Source organism: Electrophorus electricus, chromosome 24 (assembly GCF_013358815.1).
Source record: "Electrophorus electricus isolate fEleEle1 chromosome 24, fEleEle1.pri, whole genome shotgun sequence".
Lineage (NCBI taxonomy): Eukaryota > Metazoa > Chordata > Actinopteri > Gymnotiformes > Gymnotidae > Electrophorus > Electrophorus electricus.
The window spans coordinates 854,315-871,487 of NC_049558.1; the positions used below are offsets into that span (position 1 = coordinate 854,315).

General features: G+C 38.8%; 2 protein-coding genes across 4 annotated transcripts; one reads left to right on the top strand and one right to left on the bottom strand.

Moving 5' to 3' along the window:
* Positions 1–4,460: 4,460 nt before the first annotated feature.
* On the bottom strand, positions 4,461–6,884 carry zgc:56699 (uncharacterized protein LOC405758 homolog). Its single transcript, XM_027025836.2, has 8 exons — positions 6,867–6,884; positions 6,046–6,167; positions 5,750–5,859; positions 5,489–5,618; positions 5,271–5,351; positions 5,121–5,184; positions 4,808–4,889; positions 4,461–4,545 (listed from the first exon to the last, which is right to left on the bottom strand). The coding sequence occupies exons 2-7, from the start codon at positions 6,131–6,133 to the stop codon at positions 4,814–4,816; spliced, it is 549 nt and encodes a 182-aa protein (XP_026881637.1). The 5' UTR covers positions 6,134–6,167; positions 6,867–6,884; the 3' UTR covers positions 4,461–4,545; positions 4,808–4,813.
* A 3,113-nt stretch (positions 6,885–9,997) lies between these two features.
* On the top strand, positions 9,998–16,860 carry letmd1 (LETM1 domain containing 1). 3 transcript variants are annotated; one of them, XM_027025819.2, is made up of 10 exons: positions 9,998–10,046; positions 11,507–11,610; positions 12,176–12,333; positions 12,628–12,743; positions 14,277–14,359; positions 14,647–14,833; positions 15,117–15,218; positions 15,351–15,503; positions 15,720–15,816; positions 16,115–16,860. In XM_027025819.2, exons 1-10 carry the CDS (start codon positions 10,032–10,034, stop codon positions 16,186–16,188), a joined length of 1,089 nt encoding a protein of 362 aa, XP_026881620.2. In that variant the 5' UTR covers positions 9,998–10,031; the 3' UTR covers positions 16,189–16,860. The 3 variants fall into 3 exon arrangements, with proteins under 3 accessions (XP_026881620.2, XP_026881622.2, XP_026881621.2); XM_027025821.2 differs by having other exon boundaries at positions 15,411–15,503; XM_027025820.2 differs by having other exon boundaries at positions 12,179–12,333.
* The last annotated feature ends 313 nt before the right edge of the window (positions 16,861–17,173 follow it).

Consider the following 17,173-nt stretch of genomic DNA (forward strand, 5'->3'; position numbering starts at 1 on the left):
TTGATATCCAGTCATTTAATTTTACAGCCAGTTAAAAGGTTAAAGATGGCAATATTTTGCATCAAGTGTTTTGTTACTTGACTAAAGGCAGACGTAATTTGATGCAATATTACAATGTTAAACTTGATCATCTAGATTGATTTAATATTAATTTTTGATTTGACCTTAAAATATTAAAAGGTAATTGTACTAAATTAAACTTAAGTAAAAGTTAATGGATGACTGATAGGGAAATGTTTTCTCCAACTTGTGTGAAGAAAGTACACGTAAAATACATTTGCATTTGAGTGAGTCTTATTTGGCATCCCACAAACAAGCAAGCAAAATAAACACTTAAATAATCAAAATGTAATGCAAATGAATTACATAATGTACATTTAAATCCACAGCTGTCAGATTATAAATATACACAGGGACTGAGGAGGGGGAGGAGGTGGTAGATATACACATCAGATTCAGTAGGAGGGTAACTCTTATTCCAGAGGAGTAAAACTTTCAGTCTTTAAACAGTGTAAGTAATTGTGGAAGGTAAAGCCATAACCCAGAAGGATATACAGCAGTGGTGTACTTCTATCCACTACTTTTCAGTTAATTGTTGTAGCAGAATCCATGGATTTTGTGACCTTGTGTAATATCTGGGTGTAGTAGATATGATTTTCCATAGCTCACCCTGCACATATCCTGAAAAGAATGATCTGATCTGATGTGCCAGAAGTCTTATATAAGCAGATTAAAATAGCCGATAGTGAAGATATATGTAATTAAAGGCAAAGGACAATATCCAAAGTAGATTACAGCTCCATGCAATATGACTAAACTCAATCCAAGCATATGCATAAAAATATCACAATTTAAGTTTACAATATAGCATTAGTTTTTTCCACATTTTTCAAAAGTCCAAGCTTCACATTTTCAATTCCAATTATACCCAACAGGTAACCTAATGTACATGGGCACAGCTGGCAGCAACCCCTTAAATTATTAACAAGAAAACCAAACCAAAAGAAGGCATCAGATCTCTACAGAAGGTAATTATATTGTATTAAGGAATCAGTTACTATTTTTAATTTTTAATGCAGGCCTGCGAAGACATGAGTCAAAAACAATAACGCTCTCCACAGCAGAACTTTCTGTTCACACCAATCTCTTTTCGGAGGCCTTAGGCCACAATTCTTTGGTCCCCCCTCAAGTGGACACTGGTCCCTGAAAGTGCAGGTCAAACACTCCAGTCAGATTTTGTTTTTTCTGTTGCTAAAAACATTAGCCATGTGACTCCGTCACCAGGCACAGGTGTGCACATAAATCAGTCCCCTGGTGGGGTCGCATAAGATTGTCACAGGATGTGGCTCAGTTTGTTTTGTTTTTTTTGTTTTGTTTTTTTATATTGTTATGGCTTTAACATTTTAACGAACATTTATGCAGTTCCACTTTGGATTAATATCTTTCTTTAAACTTAAGCATGTCAAGTATCGTAAAACCATAACACCACCCTGAAATGCTGTGTGTGAATACGAGCAGGCAGCAACATTGACAAGAGTCCTCCTTATGCATTATTAAGGATGTCCCTCAGGCCTTAAGTGTCCCCCACCTTAAGGATACTCGTCCTGCATTATTAAATTGGTATTTGTGATGACAAATGGCTTACTTTAAATGAGCCACAATGTTTAATTGTTCAAGTCTGAAATGATTCGATTACATAATCACATGACCAACAGCAGATATACCGTCTTGGCACTAAAAAAGGGGTGCCCTTAGAGATCGGAGATTAAACAGAATTATACCTTGCTACATTCAGAGAGGACAAGACAGCAGACAAAAAAGACCACTCAGGCCTGCAGCTGCACTTCTTCCTTTATTCTTACCCCAGTGAACTCACACCACCAATTTGGTTTGTGAATTTGAACTCTGTAGGGACCTGTCTGTGCGTGCATGCATGCACGCATTCCCCTCTTGCGCTTTTCCTCCCAAGAACCTTCGTCATGAACTCCATGGTTGGGAACAACAGTTGCAAATGCTGCTCCAATAGCAGTAACCCTTTGTGCCTCCTCTGCAGTGGTGTGAGGAACAGGAAGTGACAGAGCACTTCACATGCTCTTCCTTCTGTTTGGCACAGGCCAGCAATTCTAAAACATGACTGACAGCAAAAGACATTCTAAGCCCAGCCAGCCACACCATAGCACATACTCAGTGGTTGGCCAACAGACAAAACATTGCATAACTAGACCTCAATGAGAACAGACATCCTGAGCTGTTGCAATAACATTTCCTGTGTCCCCATGAATATCTTTGTGCAGGTGGCAATAGGTTAGTGGCAGAAGAGTGCATGTTTGTGGTGGTATATCAGACAAGCGATTAAAATTAACATCGTCTTTTTTGCCATTGTTTTTCTCCACCCACGACCCAATATAATGAGACCAAAATATGCATTACAAAAGCCTATACATTTAAGAATTTCTAACAGCACTTCTTGGCTGGTAAAATATGTGGAGGCTAGGACCCCCACTAGGCACATAAAATGTGACATTTGCAAATTGCTATTAAACTTTAAAAATGTTATCCTAAAACACTATGGATCAGTAAACCAGAAATCAAACAAAGTCCTTCCTCCCAGCTAGAGGCATAAGTAGAAATGACTGACTAAACATTTTTTAGTACAAAGTGCTTGTTGGAAAGATAACTGAATAGCTTCGCCACCCCACCCAACCCACCAATGCACAACTAGGTCAAGTTACTGCAAGCATGAGCTTCAGTGTAGTTTTGAGGAGAAAAGGTGATCTGCACAATTAAGCTCCTACATCCCGAATGCATAAAACGGTAGGGATTTAAACTAATATTGTGTCCTCTCTGAGCAAACTTGCATTGTCAGGGCACAGACTCGGTCTACATTTCATTGACACATACCATGCAGGTACCTGATTGACAGTGATTTCAGATGACATGTGGATCTGTAGAATTTAGAACTTAAAGTACACGCACGCATACACCCATACACCCCATGACAAGCACGTAATGGTGACGTTTTTCGCATTATTGCTTGAATTAATTAATTGCCAGTGACCATTTCCATTGTCTCCAGTGCATTTTCTCTCTACTCACATCCTCTACAAGGAGACCAGCACATCACTATCACAAGCCCACTGTAGCACAGAGGACAAACATCTCTCAAAAGAATAATGAATGCAGCTCCTTGTCCTCCTTAGCATATAAATTGAACAAAAGTACGTTATGAAGGGTTTTTTTTGGGGGGGGGGGGCAGTTCAAGTAGTACATTTCTTAAAAGGAATGATTGTGTAGATACGAGCCTACACAAGGACCAAATTTTAAAAAGTAAAGAAGAAAAAAAATGGAGTTTAAAGCATCTGCCAAAGCACAAAGTGGAGCATTTTTAATGATCTGAAAAATTAGATACAATTTACACTTTGTAAATAATGTGGAACAACTGTTCATAATACATTTTTCCCTTATGCACCAATTCGGTGGGGAACATCAAAGGGAAAAAACAAAAACAAAACAAAGATAACACCCCTTACACTGTGTAGTCATGTAACATTAGCAAAATACTTGTAAAGAGACGGACAGCACTGAGGCATAAGCATCTACATTTCACCTAAGCAATATCTAACCGGGTCCAACTATTGTAAGCAGCTGTCTGCATGGGTTAAACAAGGCAGAGATGAAGGCAACCCCATGGCTCTGCCACACCTACTCACCCTCAGTTCACATCAATAGCGATGAGAGCTTCACAGCGAGCCACAGGGGTAAAAGTGCAGAGCGGATAAATCAAGCAGAGCAAGAGTGCCATGTCAATTATGCCTCACTTCAGGAAGACTGAACTCGTGTCGAGTTCATTTCTCAAAAAGAAAGATCTCAAATCTTTACACCATATGAGCCAGCAATACATACCTGTTGCTGGCGTAGCAGATCTCTCCCATGTCCAACAGCAACAGCAGAGCCAAAGCAGGAAGGTTGGCAAGGATCTACACAGAGCAGGCTACGAGTTGACTACCCAGGCCCTGCAGAAACAGCTCTCCCAAGAGAACAGCCAAAGCACCCTGGACAAGGGACCACACAAATCACGGCATGCAAACGTTTCTGCATTTATTGAAATAAAATTATTCCAGCTTAGTCAAAATGACTTTTCACCACAAGCATTTTACACTACAGCTTAATTGTTGCGTTATTAAGTTTTAAAGAACCATGATGAGATGTAGCTTTAAAATGTAGCACATCCACAAATGCAATCTGTGCAAGCAACTGCATAATCAGTACAAAAGAACTGACAGGAAGATAAAAGGACAAAATCAACAGAGGTTAGGTCCCAGGTCTTGCAAAAACAAATCCATAAATGTTAAAGTTAAGAAACATGTTTACAAAAGGTTTTTAAAAAACCACTACTCCAAATATGGTCACAGACTTTAAAAGAAATGTCAAACTTTTGATGTTACAAAGCATGCAACATGAATTTGAAACTAAGAATAAAAATGCTTCAGTCATGTTGAAAAAGATGCAGTCTACTGGTGGACAGGAGTCATTTTCTCCCCTTTCCTGTCAAGAGAAGTAAACAAGACAAAAGGTAAACATTCCCTAAATAAAATACTATCACTTCAGACGTTTACCTAAAATGAAGGCAACAATTAGTTCAACATCTTCAGCCAATTGCTGCAACCTAGTGGAACAGGACAGAAGTTCTTAAATTTGAACACAGTCTATGTGGGTGTCTTTAAGAGTGTAATTACAGAGGTTCTATATGCATTGACCGAACGTGGGACACATAAAATATCACTTCCATTAACCAGATTGGGATTACTTGATTTCAGAACTGTTTCCAAGGGAGCGTCTGAGGTGCACGAAGCCCAGGTGTGAAATGGTTGGTAGTGGAAATCACATGCCTAAGGAATAACAAAAGCACAAACATCTACTGCAACACTGAAAATCACATGGATGGAAGTCAATGCAACAAATCTCTGAACTGCCACGACCAGAAACCTGCAAAATGCTACAATAAGCAAAACAACAACAAAACAATTTCAAACCATGAGCTAAACTCTGGCACAGAACACAATGCTGCATCAAAACCACCCAGAGGACAGACACTTTTGCACCTGCAGATACTGACTCACTTATTCTGGGCAAGCTGATTGGCCGACACTCCCCACACAAATGTTTCAGCTTGCTCATCAGCCTCTGAAACAACCAAATGAACATTCAGCACCTGCGAGTGTGTTAGCCTCAGGTACTGAGACAAACAGATAGTAGTACTGCTCACGAACCTTGATCCCAGTCCTCCTCAATTACAGGTTGTCTCCAGGTACTGACTGGAACTTGAAACTTCTGAAGTATCTCGGTGTGTTCTACAATCCAGCATTATACATGCAGAGGTCAACAGCATGGAGAAAGAAAACTAGAGAACCAGCACTCATTTAGACTTAGCAAATTTTGTGATCAAGACAGTGATAGCCAGAGGTGCAGTTGCATCTAAAAACCTTACCCTCCTCAACACCAACACATCGCTGTCTGTCCTCGCAGTTTTCAATGTGATGGGACAGCTCGTACCTGGGCATTAGGTGCTTGGCATTGAAGGGGCAGGTCTTAAGTTCACTTGCTAGTTTGGGATGATTCTGAAAGGGGGATAAAAGAGGAACCAATGAAACATTCTAATAAAATATTTTGAAACATCTTAAACAATAATTTGACAGACTTAAGTTACTAGTTACTCAACCCACTGGTAGGTTGGCAAACTAGCACTAACCTTCCGGCATTTGAGAAGATGAAATGGGAAACGACAGGCCCGAATCTGATGGTTTTTGTCGTAAGGGCACTGTAGCAATTTGTTGGGATCACTGGGATCATCTGATTTTCCTGCAAGAGTGTAAGAACGTGCAGCAAATGTCTTTCATGCAACTTAACCATTTCCTACAATCTCGTGCTTGCTCATCATAAAAGGACAGTCTGCCGCTACTGAGCGGACGCGGTCTCGCAAACAAAGTTAAACACAGAAAAACTCTTTCAACATACTTTCAGAGTTGGATATTAAAGATACCTCACCTGCATCTTCCTCCCAGCCTCGTTGAAGATCAACTGTTGACTTGACTTTGGAAGCACCGAGGCTTGTTCCAAATTTTATGGTAGACATTTTTCCTGGACTATCGTGTGACTGGCCTTCTGAGCTACCTTTGATGAAACCCAGAACCTACATTTTAGTAATGACGCAAATACTAAAATACCCTTTAAGGCGGTTAAAGATTAAAGAAACGAAAAGTGCTACAATATCGGCGAAAAACGAATTTAGTTAACGCTATTGAGCTCAACTTGGTTAGTCACCACCCCGAACAGTTATCCATCTTAGCCAGCTAGTGCAAACATGCACCAGAACGGCAGTGGACTTTTCAATCGAAGCTTCATAAATCAGATTAATTCAGAACGCAAAAAAAACTGTTTCGCCCAGTTTGAAATTGCTTTACAGCTTCGCTTCGTTCAAATATGTACGAGGCCGCCGTTGCCTTTTTAGACTTGTGTCCACAGGACCTTAAGTGGGTTGGCCCAGATTGACGAGAACCTGTGTGCTAAGCGGGCGTCTGAGGCTATAGGCTCGCTAACGTTAGCTAACTCAAAAGATATAGAAAACGTTCAGGATGTTCAGAATTAGGGTAGGGTATATGGAGTTAATTTTGTTCCAAAATGCCTGGGAAGAGATACATCTTAAAAAGGAATAGTACAACAATGCTCAAAGCGTACAGCTAATAAACTTGAATTCACTTATCAGCACTAAATGCGCAGGTAAATACCTTCGGATTTGCTGAAAAAAAAGCACTTTAATTCAAAACCTAAAAACCTGTTTGACGATGTTATTTTCATTCGAAACTTACTCAACAACGGCCTCCACGTTCGAAACGCTCAGATGCTCGTGAGCTGTTTCACGCCCCGCGCCACAAACCTAAGCGTTCGCGCCAAAACCCATGCAATCAGACGTTTCCCGTTGCGCTTTACTAACCCCACTGAGCGCTGATTGGAGGAGGCTGGCAGAAAGGCAGAGGAACGGTTATCTCCCATTGGTTTACATGCCAGGATGGCGTACGCGTCTCATTGAAGTTAGCGACTTGCTTGTGGATGCTTATTAATGTGGCCGTGTTCATGTATAATTGTTGATAACCGAGCCTCATCATCTTGCTATATAACATAGGATAGCTAAATACATTACTTACTAATTTGGCTACCCGTTGTAACTACTGATTAATACGCCCTGAAAGCCGATATACGTAAGTGACTGCGAGCAACGCTAGCTAAGTAACGCTAGCTAAGCTAACTAGCTGTTAAGGCTCGCTAGTGTTCTGCTTGAATTCAAGATTGCAGCAACTGTAGCTATGAGATGTAGATTGGGTGGGTAATCTAATAGTATAGAATATACGAGTGTAAATCGATTTGAGTTTCTTAATTGCTGCCATCGAAACAATTGCCAGTGTAAACAGATATGGCATTCATGCAATTTCCATTACTATTAAAATGCCTTGCTACTGGAAACGATAAAAACTCAGTTCTAATAGGCCAAATGTGTTCAGCAAAGCGATCAACAAGACTTCTCTTGATTTCTCCAATGTGAAGTTGATTACATATTCATATACATATTTTTCAAGTAATGACGAGGAATGGGTGATGACAATAGATCCTTTCGTACTAGTACTTTAGTAGCAGTGTTAATGTAGCACATCTATAATCTAATATCTGTTAAAGGATTTTTTAGAAAGTGAAGAGTCTTTTTAATATTTGTAGGTAGGATCTGAACAATTGGCTGAAAAACGTCATCCAAAATGAATGTCATTTATGTTGAGCAGGAACAAGCAGATCCAATAGGATTGTTTTCCTTATTAATTTTAGAGAGAATATGTACATACAACGTTTATAGTCACGAGTGACTATAAATGATTGTCATTTCCTGCTCTTGTAGGTCTTTTTTATTCAACATACACATACACAAACAAAACTGGGCTTCCTAGTGAAGTCATAGATGACACCTTTAATCATGATTTACCTGTTCAGAGAGTAGATGCAATATTGTATTTATACACAATACAATAAACGGTATTTCACAGAGATAATTACAAATTAATTAAACAAGTATTTAGCGTTAGATTTCTTATTCATTGAAAACTTTATACAATCAATATAAATAAGAAAGGCTGTTATGAAAACATTGAGGCAGGGATTAAAATTACATAATATTTACCTTGAATCAATAATAAATCAATGATACCTATTTCATTTTTAGTGATATTAGTTTAATGAAAATGTAACACAAATACATTTTAAACTTTGCATTTAGGAATTAACCTAGCTCATACCAGAACAAATTTACATTGGGGCATTTTTAAAAAGTTCTCAATAAATTCTCATTCTGTGTTTCAAAATGATGAGCTATAGTCTATATTCAATCTGAAACTCTCCTTTATAGTCCCTTTAAATCCACTTTATCAAAGGGATCAAATTTTATGTATATTCATAAAATGTCTTCTTTGATTGTATTTTAATACAATATCAATTAAGTATAGAGCAAATCTTACCATATTATGTCAGGAAACATTGAGATTCATGTAGACCTTGAAGGTGTATGAGGATAATTAAACAAGGAACAAACTATTGTATTGGTATATTTGTCATTAATTATATCAGTGCTGCTCAGAAACAAGTCCTTGGATATTGTGTTGTATTATGTGACATGGTGTGGTTTACAAACAAAGACAAACTTGTCAGATATTGATCCTGAATTGTAAGTATTCTGTATCTGAAATCCAGCAGTTGAATTTGACATGAAGTTCATCAGTACTTAAAAAGTGATTATCTGCATTCAGCAGATTAGAACTATTAGAATGTTATCTTGGAACCAGTGCTTTACGAAAGAGATCTATTCTGGTAATTAATGTATTTGTTATTACAAATGTAAAGGTTGTGAGGAAAAAGCTTGTGCCTATATGTTGTGCTTATATACATCCAAGTTGTTAAATTATTTGGAAAAGCTTTTCTGCAAGCAGCAAAAAATATAAGCTGAAAGGGAACAGCCTTGTCTAATACCCCTTAGAAAAAATCTAGCAGATGTCCCACTGGCTAGTTGAGTAGATGTTGTTGCAATCCAGATAAAAGAGTTTTTATAATGGTATAGTACTCTAAAGTTTTAAATAATAAATGCATATTCACCAGTGTCAAAAGCTTTTTAATCATCAATGAAAAGGATTCAACTCATTAATATGATGGCTGTAATGTATAAGGTTAAGCATAAGTTAAATGTTATTACATATGAGGTATATGGGTTTTGGTTGATGCCCCCCCGTTTCTGTCTCAGACTCAGTATCAGAGTTGTGGCTTTCTCATAAGTGTCTGAAAGAAATATAGGCAAAAGAACAAGACCATAAAAAGACTGATGTGTACCATTCTTTTCCATAACCAAATTAAAAGCAGCTTTCATTACAAGTTGCTAAGCAGCAAATCTGCATGTGAACTGTTGTTTTATATCTCTGAATGCTGATCCTGTGTTTTGGTGACCATGGACATTGTTACTTTTGTACCCGTGAAGTTCTATAGCACATGCATGTGTGTTCTATTAGCCGTAATGATAGTACTAACAAGGCTAGCTAGCTAATCAACGCTAGATGGCACTGGCTACCATTGGTTTGTGGTCCAGTAAGTCTCATTAACTTGTGTTTATTAATTAATGAAAGGCTAAATTTAAATGTTTCTAGGTAGGATAATCTATGATAATCTATGATAGTTCTTGTCCATAGTATTTGTATGGGTTTGTGCGCTTCCTGGGGGAAAGAATGATGATGTAGTTAGTTACTGTAATGTAAATTTTATAGTTAATCATTCTTGAACAGTTTGTGCAGTAAGTTAAGATGTTACAGGTGCTTCCTCTCGTCTCTGTGACCCCCGACCTTGCCCACTATCTGACCCACCCAGGTTCTTGACGCTGGTGCTGGGAAGTTCGGGGCAGCAAAACAAAACAACTCCTAGTAGGGAGGAGATCCTTTTTCTCACTGCTTTGGATGAACAGTATAAAGGTGGGCTGAGAGAGTCTCCCTCTATCTTACACACGGCAAGTGCTTACTTCTTACAGACGCTTGCGTCAGGCTGAATCTGAACAATCTTTATTTTTCTGTTTTTTATCCTTGCCTCCGAGTCAATTCATAGCACAGCAATTTCTGCAATCATATTGTTTGTCTAACCTGTCCAGGAAGATTTCCGGCCACTTTACTCATTTGCAGATTCCAATCAGTTTGGTTACTTATTCACAGTTTTTCATTTGGTGGCTGAAGTTGGTTCCTTATTTGTAAATGGAGGGTTCATAGATTTTCTGCATATTTTGTTTTACAGAGATAGATGAACTAAATGGCGATGTGATCATAAATTTGCTAAGAATTTATTCTGTGTCGCATCCTGATATTGCGAATATAAATGAGAATTTTTTTTTTTTTTTTTAAATTTGGGATAAATTTTGATTAATTCAATAGTTGGTTCAAAACTAACAGAGAACATGACACATTCAGTGATAGTACACAAATTAATCAAAAATATCAGATCAGGTTTGAAAGTTTATATAACTACAGGCCAGACAAATTATACTTTTTCAATGGGGAATAAGTCTCTGTGAAGATAATTTGATTTTAGTCTGGCCCATTGTGATATACATCACAAGTGGCAATGTGCCACATTGTGTACACAGGTAAATGAATACAAAGGGGCATGTTACCTTTGAACAATGGTGCATACAGGGAAGTGGATTACAGGGGCGAATTTTGGAGCCATACTGATGGCCTTAGACAAATAACAACCCATATACCCATGTGTACCATTGTTTAATGTTCCATGATGTCAGTTAGTTTTAAGGTGTGAAAAAATCTTGGACCAGGCTAAAACCAGGTTTTTCTTACAAGGTATTAGGCCTCTCCTTACAGGAGAGGCTTTTCAGTATGCCTCCAGTATGCTCTCCTTTTCCACAACCACTGATCTGCTCATTCAGCTACTTTGATAGCCTTAGTTTACGGGTAGTTATGGGTACTTTAGTTCACCAGTCTGCACAGGTAAGGATGTGTCAGAATACAGATCCCATATCCCTATCTCTAGCAGACTTGTATTTGCCTGCTAGACACATTCTCTCACCCCGACGTCAGTATGTAACTGCAAATAAGTAACCGGTTTGGCTCAAATAACTTCAGTGTCAAAGGGAAACAACTTGTGGCATAAATAAGCCACAGCATTCACAGAAATGTGTCAATGCTGAAAGTGGCCATTGAAAATCTACATTTAGTTGGGCCAAAACCTTTGCATATGGTTTCTTTTTCACAATTAAGCGTAAAAGGAAATAAAAGGTATCCTAAACCATTGTACCCAATTTTGCTGCTCAATACGTGTTAGTATGCAGTGTAACTATTGTGAAGACATCGGTGCGACATCTTAGTGCTGCATACACGTGTGCGTTTCTGTTTGACCTCGTTTGACCCTGCTTTTTTTCCGCCCACAGTTTGTCAGGAGCAAGATGGCGCCGCTCTCTATGTGGTGTTGTCACCGAATTATTGCGGTCACAGCAGGCGTTTATACGCCTAAACTGGCTCCTGCCCAAGTAAGGTAAATGTTTAATCACTCAAAAGCAGTTTACGCGTTGTCGGCATTCTTAATTTTAACTCCCGTTATATCGCTGGAAAGCGTATTTATGTTATAGTCTGACTTCACTTTATCGCACTTCCACATCTGTTCCTATAGGTCTGGTCTGTTATGGGCTGAATGACATGCTAGCGTTAGCTAGGATAGTACAGTTACCAAATTAAAAACACAATAAATGTCACTTCTCACATAGATTCACTTTGTATTGCTAGTTAGTTTCTGAAATTATCCAGTAAAAGGATCTCTTGCCATTATCCTGTGATTTAGTAAATGCCTTAAACAAAAGGACAGCAGATAGCTGGCGATAATAAACAATTAGCTAGCTAGCAATATGCTGCCTAAGAGTGTGAAATGTGCTAGATGAGAGTAGGTAGCTAGATAGGTACCTCTAAGAGGACTATACAAACCTGCTCTTTATGAGGGGTTAAGAGATGACCATGAGATGAACTGCAGTTCAGCAACAATTAAGATCTATTCAATGTCCAAAACATTGACACACTTAATTATTAATGATTTCTTTCCTGGTCAGTAGGTTGCGATTAGTGAGCCAGTATTCCACGACCCAAACGAGGCACAACGTAGGCCAAGGCATTGTGTCAAAGCTGAAGCGGGCAAATGAAACATATGAGAGGTTTCTTCAACGCCATTTCCCTCGATTCTATGTTCTTTATCACGCATTTAAGAGAGGTGTGATTGTACTTTCAATGTTATTGAATTTATCTGAAAGCAACTTCACTTATCCTGTTTCATGCAATAGAATTTCTATGTTCACAGCACAATTTAATGCTTAGCATATGTTGAATTTAAATGTTTTTTTAGTCAAATGAACACTAACCACGATTGTTTGGCATCCTTAAAGAAGTTGGGAATGAGCACCAAAGGGCTGATACAGTGTTGTGCTTAGCTGTTAAAGTTACATTTGGATGCACTGTACACACTTTCCCTCATAGTTAAAATATATTTGTATAATTTGTTTTGCAGGATTTCGCCTTCTCTTTCAGGATGTCAGAGAAGTGCGTAGAATCAAAAGTGGGATGCTCATTAATAACATAGATCACCAAAAGCTGCCTTATCGTGAAATGGAGAAGCTCAGGCAGGTGAGCTAGTCACGCTGGAATCCATCTGCAATAAGTTTAAAGCTGAAGTGATCCATGGTGTAGGGCTGTACAGACCCCAAATACAGCAGGGGGCTGTGATTTGTCTGTGATTGCATTTCATTGTGGCACGAATACCCTACTATTTGACTAAAATGCAATGTGTACTGTGTTTTCTTTTAGCACATTCACAGTAGTAGACAGTAGAATGCAATATGCACTTGGCTTTGACACTCATTCAGCATTTCATCCTCCTATATTGACTACCCAAATTAGTACTTATTGTAGGGTATTGTTACTGATGTTGTCTAACAAACTAGTACTTATTGTTTATTACTCTTATCATTGTTTAAGGTAGACCTTATGTATTTGTACTTATAGTCATCAGCAGTGATCCCTGTATTTCAACAGTATTCTAGATCATTGGTATACTGGACCTACTGCAGTGGCTAGGATGTATTCTATGAGTAAATGACAAAGTACCTTTGTAAGTTGCTCTGGATAAGAGTGTCTGCTAAATGCCGTAAATGTATGTACAAATTCATGCATTGCTATATAAAATAATGTGTGCATTGCATTTCTCGTTTTTCCATGCTCATAATTGATTTCCTCTCCATACTCGAGGACAGCATAGCTCTGGCAGTAATTTTTTTTTACTTCATTCTGAGCAACAACTCTAGCCTCAACTCAATTCCACATTCATTGCTACTGCAATCAGGAAGAATTTTCTTGTGTTTGTGGATAGCTATGAAAAAGCAGCTTAACTGAAATCTTTATAAAAAATTTTCAGCTTTGTTATTTTCTGAAGATGTTGATGAGACCTTTCTAAAGGAAATTACTTAAGCTGGGTTTATACTGTGCGATTATCATGATTATTAATGTGTGATAGATGACAATTGCAGTTGAAAGATTTATTCGGTTGTGAGTCAAAAACTGTAATCTTTAAACATGTAATGTGTTCTGTACCATGGCAGCCATTTTAGATTGTCTGCGGGAGTGTCAGAAATGTTGCTAATTTGATGATGTTTAAAACGACCTGTAGGGAGTGGCCTTGAATTGCCCACATGCTAGCTAAAAATCAGCACCAGTATAGTGAAACCAAAACAAAGTATGTGGAAACGCTTTGTGGAATTGAAACAGCAGAGAGAATGCTTTTTTTGGTGCCTCCTTTAGCAAAAACAAGCTGCATATGGATGACAAAAGCAGAATATTTTTATTTTTTAGCATTGTGTGTTTATCGCCAGAAAAAAAATTCTTTTAATTTTCAACCCAAGTGAGATCAGTGTCATGAAATTTGGTCAAGAAATTTCAACTGCAGCATCTGATGCAATGTGACATGCAACAAACATAAAAGTCTACTGGAATCGCCAAGTGTAATACCACCTTTAGTTTGCAAGGGTGCCAAGCAAAGCCTATGAATTTTCCTTTTCCATACAACAGTGACAATAGTGATTTATTAAGCAGTCCTTTTCAAAGATGTATTTGAAGAAATGTTTACTTGTATCCCAGTAACTCATCCTTCCTTGTGCCTGACAGTTTCGTAGAGACATGCTCAAAGCCATTCCTCTGGTGATCATCTCAGCACCTCCCTTTGCCAACTACCTAGTCTTTGTTCTTATGTGAGTATTGGATGCTTTTTCTTCACTTACACACACAAGGCACAATTAAATTGGGCACAAACAGATGTGAGAGAAGGATATTCTGTCTAGCAAGTAATAGGTTTTCCACAATAGTATCAAATAATAGTGATATTCCCTCACTCTCTATGGCTGCTTGACTCTTTTGATCCTTTGTCATCCATATCTCTGTTCCTCTCAATAACTTCCTCACACATCCATCCATCCACCCACCCACCCATCCATCTTTCCTGCTCTAATTGCACTCTCCCTTCACTCCTTTTACCCAGGTACCTTTTTCCCCGGCAGCTCCTGATTCGACACTTCTGGACACCACAGCAGCTGGTGGAGTTTCAGGGTGTGTACCATGCACAGAGGGCACACCACCATCCGGAACTACTCAGTGGACTGGAGAAGGCAGCAGCAGGCATCAAAGATGTCCGACTGAAGACCCGCCTTCTGGAGCTCTGCAGCAAGGTGAGCTTCTCTGCTCTACCTCAACCTACCGCACCACCATCTATACTGGTTTAGCCGAGTGACCTGTGTTTTCTTAACCAAATAATTTGGCATATCTTTGGCATATCCTTGCCAAATAATTTGGCAACTAATTTGGCATATATTTAGATGAATGCATGTCTTGCATTCATCTAAAATGTCTGAAGTGAATGAAAAATGTATATTGACGGTTTTACCCTTTCGAAACACTCTCAGTGTTTGTTGCCTACATTCACTTTATTGGTAAATATTTGCCTGTTTCCAGGTCCACAGTGGCGCTCAGCCAGTTGTATCTGATGTTCATGCTGTGAGGACCTTATTCTCTGGCCCTCCACTCGGTATGAGGAGAATGAGCACAGAGCAGATGGTTAGTTCATACTGGCATTGCCTAACTTAACCAGAACACTGTAGCACTCCAACTAATGGCCAGCAGGTTTCAACCTCCAGCAGGTATTAACTACAGTAGAGGTGATCTGTGCTTGTTTGGATTTTCTGTCAGAGTCACCTCTGCCCACTGCTCTTTCTGACTTCCCGCCTGCCTGCGTTTTGGATTGGTCAGCGCTTGAATAGCCACGCCTTAGAGCTCATGCAGTTGGATCATGCCATTGTCCGCCTGGGGCTCCATCAACTGAATGACATGGAGCTCAAAGAGGTGTAGGACACTAAAATTTTAAACCAATAACCCTTACAAAAGATATTTCAAAACCACAAATTCACATTGGGCTAGCTGTGCTGTACAGATCATGGAGTATTCATTGCATGTTTTTAGTGAACACACACTTTGTCAGAAGGGGTGAACTGATCTTTAGAGTGTTATAGTGAGGGTTGACTTTGACTGTGGGTTTGAGCACATGGCCTCTGTTCCCAGGCTTGTTACGTGAGAGGGCTGAATGTGCAGTGGTTGAGTCCTGCTCAGTGTCTTCAGTGGCTCTCCCAGTGGCTGCAGTTCTCAACACACCTTAAAGGTCAGCCAGGCAGGAAATTGGCTGACGTTCAAACATTGTTCTGTCTGCTTTTCAAAACAGTGGCATTATAAACACGTTGGTTTTTCCAAGTTTTGGAATTTGCACCAATACAATGGATCTGCTGTATTGCAGTAGACCCACTGCAAGCATGACACAAGCTATCATCTTTGTTTACAGTATGTTACAGTTATGCTCCAAACCTTCACTGACTATTTTGTGTGTGACAGTTGGGCTGTTAACCATGGGCTGTTAACACTGGCCTTCTTTCTATTTTACTTCTTTAATTTACCCTACCTAGAATCAGAGACTTCCCTGTATTTGCACAGCATGATGCTACTGACGGTGAACTATCCAAAACCCCCACACAGCTGACCAAACCCCGCTGTCATCCTGCTACACAATGAAAATGATAAGGATCAAGAACATGCGCAGAATGGATGACGGCTGTCAGCATGGAGCCACCCACCCCAACCAATATCATAATCAAACAGGGGAGCCTTTTACAGTTTTGAGTGTGAGACTTTGTCATAATATGCTCTGAATGTTAAAGGGCTTAGCACTAATGTTCAGTACTTTTTGGACATGTCCACTTATGTATACTTGACCACAGAGATTAATTATGGGAAGAAAGCACAAAACTACTAGATACCACCATAAATTAGCTACTGGTGGGCTACACTAAATGGTCCATTCCACACCATGGTAAACTACTACAGCATGTTCTGGCCTCATGTACATTATTAGAAAAAGATGAACATAATCTGAGAGTAGGTGTGTTTGACTGTGTACGAACTAATGCAGGGTCTTTCTGGGGCCATGTTTACATGGAACTTTATATTGTTTAATTCCACTTAATATGGCTCTGATAGGCATACCATTCTGCCATGTTCATGCATTACATCAGGCACAGAGATTTCATTTCTATATTTGATGTATATAAAGTCTTTATGAATATTTGAAAGCAAGGTCAGAATTGTGTTTACATATTACACAATATTCCAAGATGATTGACTTGCCAAAGTCAATAAATACTCCTAAAAATTATTTTTTGAGAAATGTTTGTCCTTTAAAAAACAATGTTTAATTGTAGTTGTATGACGAAGCCTCCATTTCTGCACATGGATTTATTAACTTGTGAAATATTTGTTGGTTCCTCAGACATGGACAATAAATGCACACTTGAAGTTTGTCAAATACTGTAAATGTAGATGTAAAATGTTACCTGAAATGGAAGTATATAAGAGGTCAGCATGTGGAGCATGAGTGGTGTCCAACTTCATAGAAAAACAGGTTTTCACTTTAGTGTCACTTGTGTACCATAATTGAATACAAACTGAGTAACAAATTTATATTGATA